Below are 2,500 nucleotides of genomic sequence, written 5' to 3' on the forward strand. Positions count from 1 at the left end.
GTGTATGAAGATGATAAACTATCCTTCCTTTATCGAAAACACACTTCAGTAAACGTACGCTTCTTAAAATTCTAAAAGTGAAAAAGTAAACCAGAGAGGAGATTCCTGTGGTCTGGAAGTGTTTTCGAGTTAAGACCTCAAGGTTTGAAACTGAATACTTTTCGCTGGTCAAACGGGCCTTCCCAACGCCCGAAAAGAACACATTTTCGTTGTAGTCCATACTAGTTGAAAACCCGTGTTCGAGTAAACACGTTTTTTGTCAACTTCTCTCTTTGTGTCTTTTTTTTTTGTTGAGAAATTAGTCTAGAAGGAAGATGTGTTGTTTTTTATATATATACTGCTGTTGAAGTTTTAGCTGTTTGGAAAGCATTAAGCTGAGTTCCGTATTGAAAGGGAAACTGAATGTGTAAAACGAAAATATCTTTTTCTGTTAGTACTGTTATGTAGTTTACGGATTTCCTGTGTGTTCTTTGCGCTAATGGCTTGACTTTCTCTTCTTCAGGTACACACACAACCTCCAATGCTGAAGTATCTCGTTAGCGTGTGTTGACACCCTCGCCTTTACCACTTAAGATGTCTTCATTCCCACACACACGCTCACGATTCTGCTGGGCGGCCCTGCTGACAGTGTCCTGCTGCTTGGTGTCAGGTGTCAGCGGGCAGTTCAGCCTGGTCTCGTCAGCCTTATCCCCCCTGAGGCCGAGGGCCAGCATGCTCACCTCCACCAGCGTCCTGGGGAAGCTCGGCGACCGGCCTCTCCTGCCGCGGCGGAGCGCGTCCACGCGGGAGAGCGAGATCGCGGCCATCTTTAGGGGCGTCGCGTACGGCGCCCCCACGCAGGACCCCAACTCCACCGCCACCGGCATCATCTCCATGTCCTCCTCCGCCCCCACCACCACCACGGCAGCCCCCACCACAACCACCACCACGTCTACCACCACGACGACCACCACGGCGCCCCCCGCCACCACCAAGGGCTACCGCAACCCCTTCAGGGTGGAGGCCGAGAGGCGGAAGTCCGAGGGCGAGAGCATCGAGTTCGTGCCCACGCAAGGGAGCACCCGGGCCGCCGCCACCGCCGGGCCGGGCAACGCCGCCGCCAGGGACAGTGAGACGGTATCGTACGTGCTGCACGAGGACACGGCCTTCGGCAACGGCGGCTCGCTCGAGGAGACGGTGGAGGACACGTTCGTGCTCACGAGGGAGGAGGAGGTCGTGCTGCCGACGGGGGCGCAGGGAAGGGACCCCAGCGGCCACGGCAAGAGCACCGTCATGATGTACCCCATGTCGGGCGTGCGGTGGTCCCTGGGTGCTGCGTGGTGGGTGCATGTGTACGTGTCCGCCGGCATCTTCGCCCTCGTCGCCGCCGCCTCCCTCTGCTGCATGGCCAGGCTTTCCGCCGCGACGCACCTGCTCCCGCGCTCGCACTACCTCGTCATCCACACGCTGGTCTTCCTGGCGGCCATCTTGCGCTGCCTGCACCTGTTCCACGACCCCTACGGCATCGAGCAGCGCCTTCCGGAGGCCGTGTCCGCCGCAGTGGAGGAGGCCAGCTGGCCCAGTCTCACGGGGTCCCTGGCCATCCTGGTGCTGGCCCTCTTCCGCTCGGGCAGGTGCTCGCGCCTCTTCCCCCGTTGCTCCCACGCCCCCCTGACCCTGGCCCTGCTCACCGCCGCCCACCTGGCCCTCTCCCTGGCTGCGCATCTCGCCGCTCACATGCTCGACCACAGCGCCTTCCCCCTGAGGGTGGTGGCGAGAGCCGTCACTGCCACGTGGGGCGGCGCCGTGGGTGCGGGCGGCCTGTGGGCAGTGTGGAGGGTGGAGTGCACCACGGGGCGCCGCAACGGCCAGCTCCTGGGCAGGTTCAACCGGGCGCCTCAGGAGGGCATGGCAGCCTCCGGGCACTCGCGCCCCGTGCTCAACCGCGCCGCCCTCCTCACCCTGGCCGCCAGCTTCGCCCAGATTATGCTTGCTGTGCTGCACCTGTACGTCATGCTGGCACCCCTGTCGCCCACCAACCACGTGTGGGCGTGGTGGGGAAGGGTCAGCCTCGCCCGTGGATTCGAGCTGGTCGTGGGCGTGGCCGTCGTTGCAGCAACCATCTTCTTGACCTACGGGCGCCAGTCGCACCCCAACCAGGACAACACCATCTTCTCCGTGCTGACCAGCTGCGGGCGCGAGGGCAAGAGCCTGAAGGGAGGCCGCAACGCCAACGTGTTCCCCGCCCAGACCGAGAAGCGCCAGATCCTGGGCAGCTTCAGCCTCCACCCCGGGAAGGCCGTCATTGACGACACCCTGTCCATCAAGCGCGTCCCCCTAGAGTGGACGTGCACGACCCCCCGCGGGCCCCCCCCGGCCACCGCCGTCAGCAACAAGACGACCGCCATGGACTCCGTGACCTCCGACTTCCAGCTCCTGTGGAACCGCGACCGCAGCCAGTCCTCGGCGAGCTTCCGCCCTTCCTCGATGTTGGTCAACGACAGCGGCTTCGTCCGCTTCC

The 2,500-nt window shown here is 62.2% G+C and overlaps 1 protein-coding gene across 1 annotated transcript in view; it reads left to right on the top strand.

The window, feature by feature from the left end:
* The window catches only part of LOC119580766, a 4,373-nt gene that overhangs the window by 858 nt on the left and 1,015 nt on the right, over nucleotides 1-2,500 (top strand). Inside the window, 1 exon segment of the mRNA XM_037928878.1 lies at nucleotides 503-2,500. This exon segment is cut by the window's right edge and continues 760 nt beyond it. Within this exon segment, the coding sequence (XP_037784806.1) occupies nucleotides 574-2,500 (1,927 nt within the window). The 5' untranslated portion in view covers nucleotides 503-573.

This window comes from Penaeus monodon, chromosome 2, assembly GCF_015228065.2.
Source record: "Penaeus monodon isolate SGIC_2016 chromosome 2, NSTDA_Pmon_1, whole genome shotgun sequence".
In the NCBI taxonomy this organism is placed as follows: Eukaryota; Metazoa; Arthropoda; class Malacostraca; order Decapoda; family Penaeidae; genus Penaeus; species Penaeus monodon.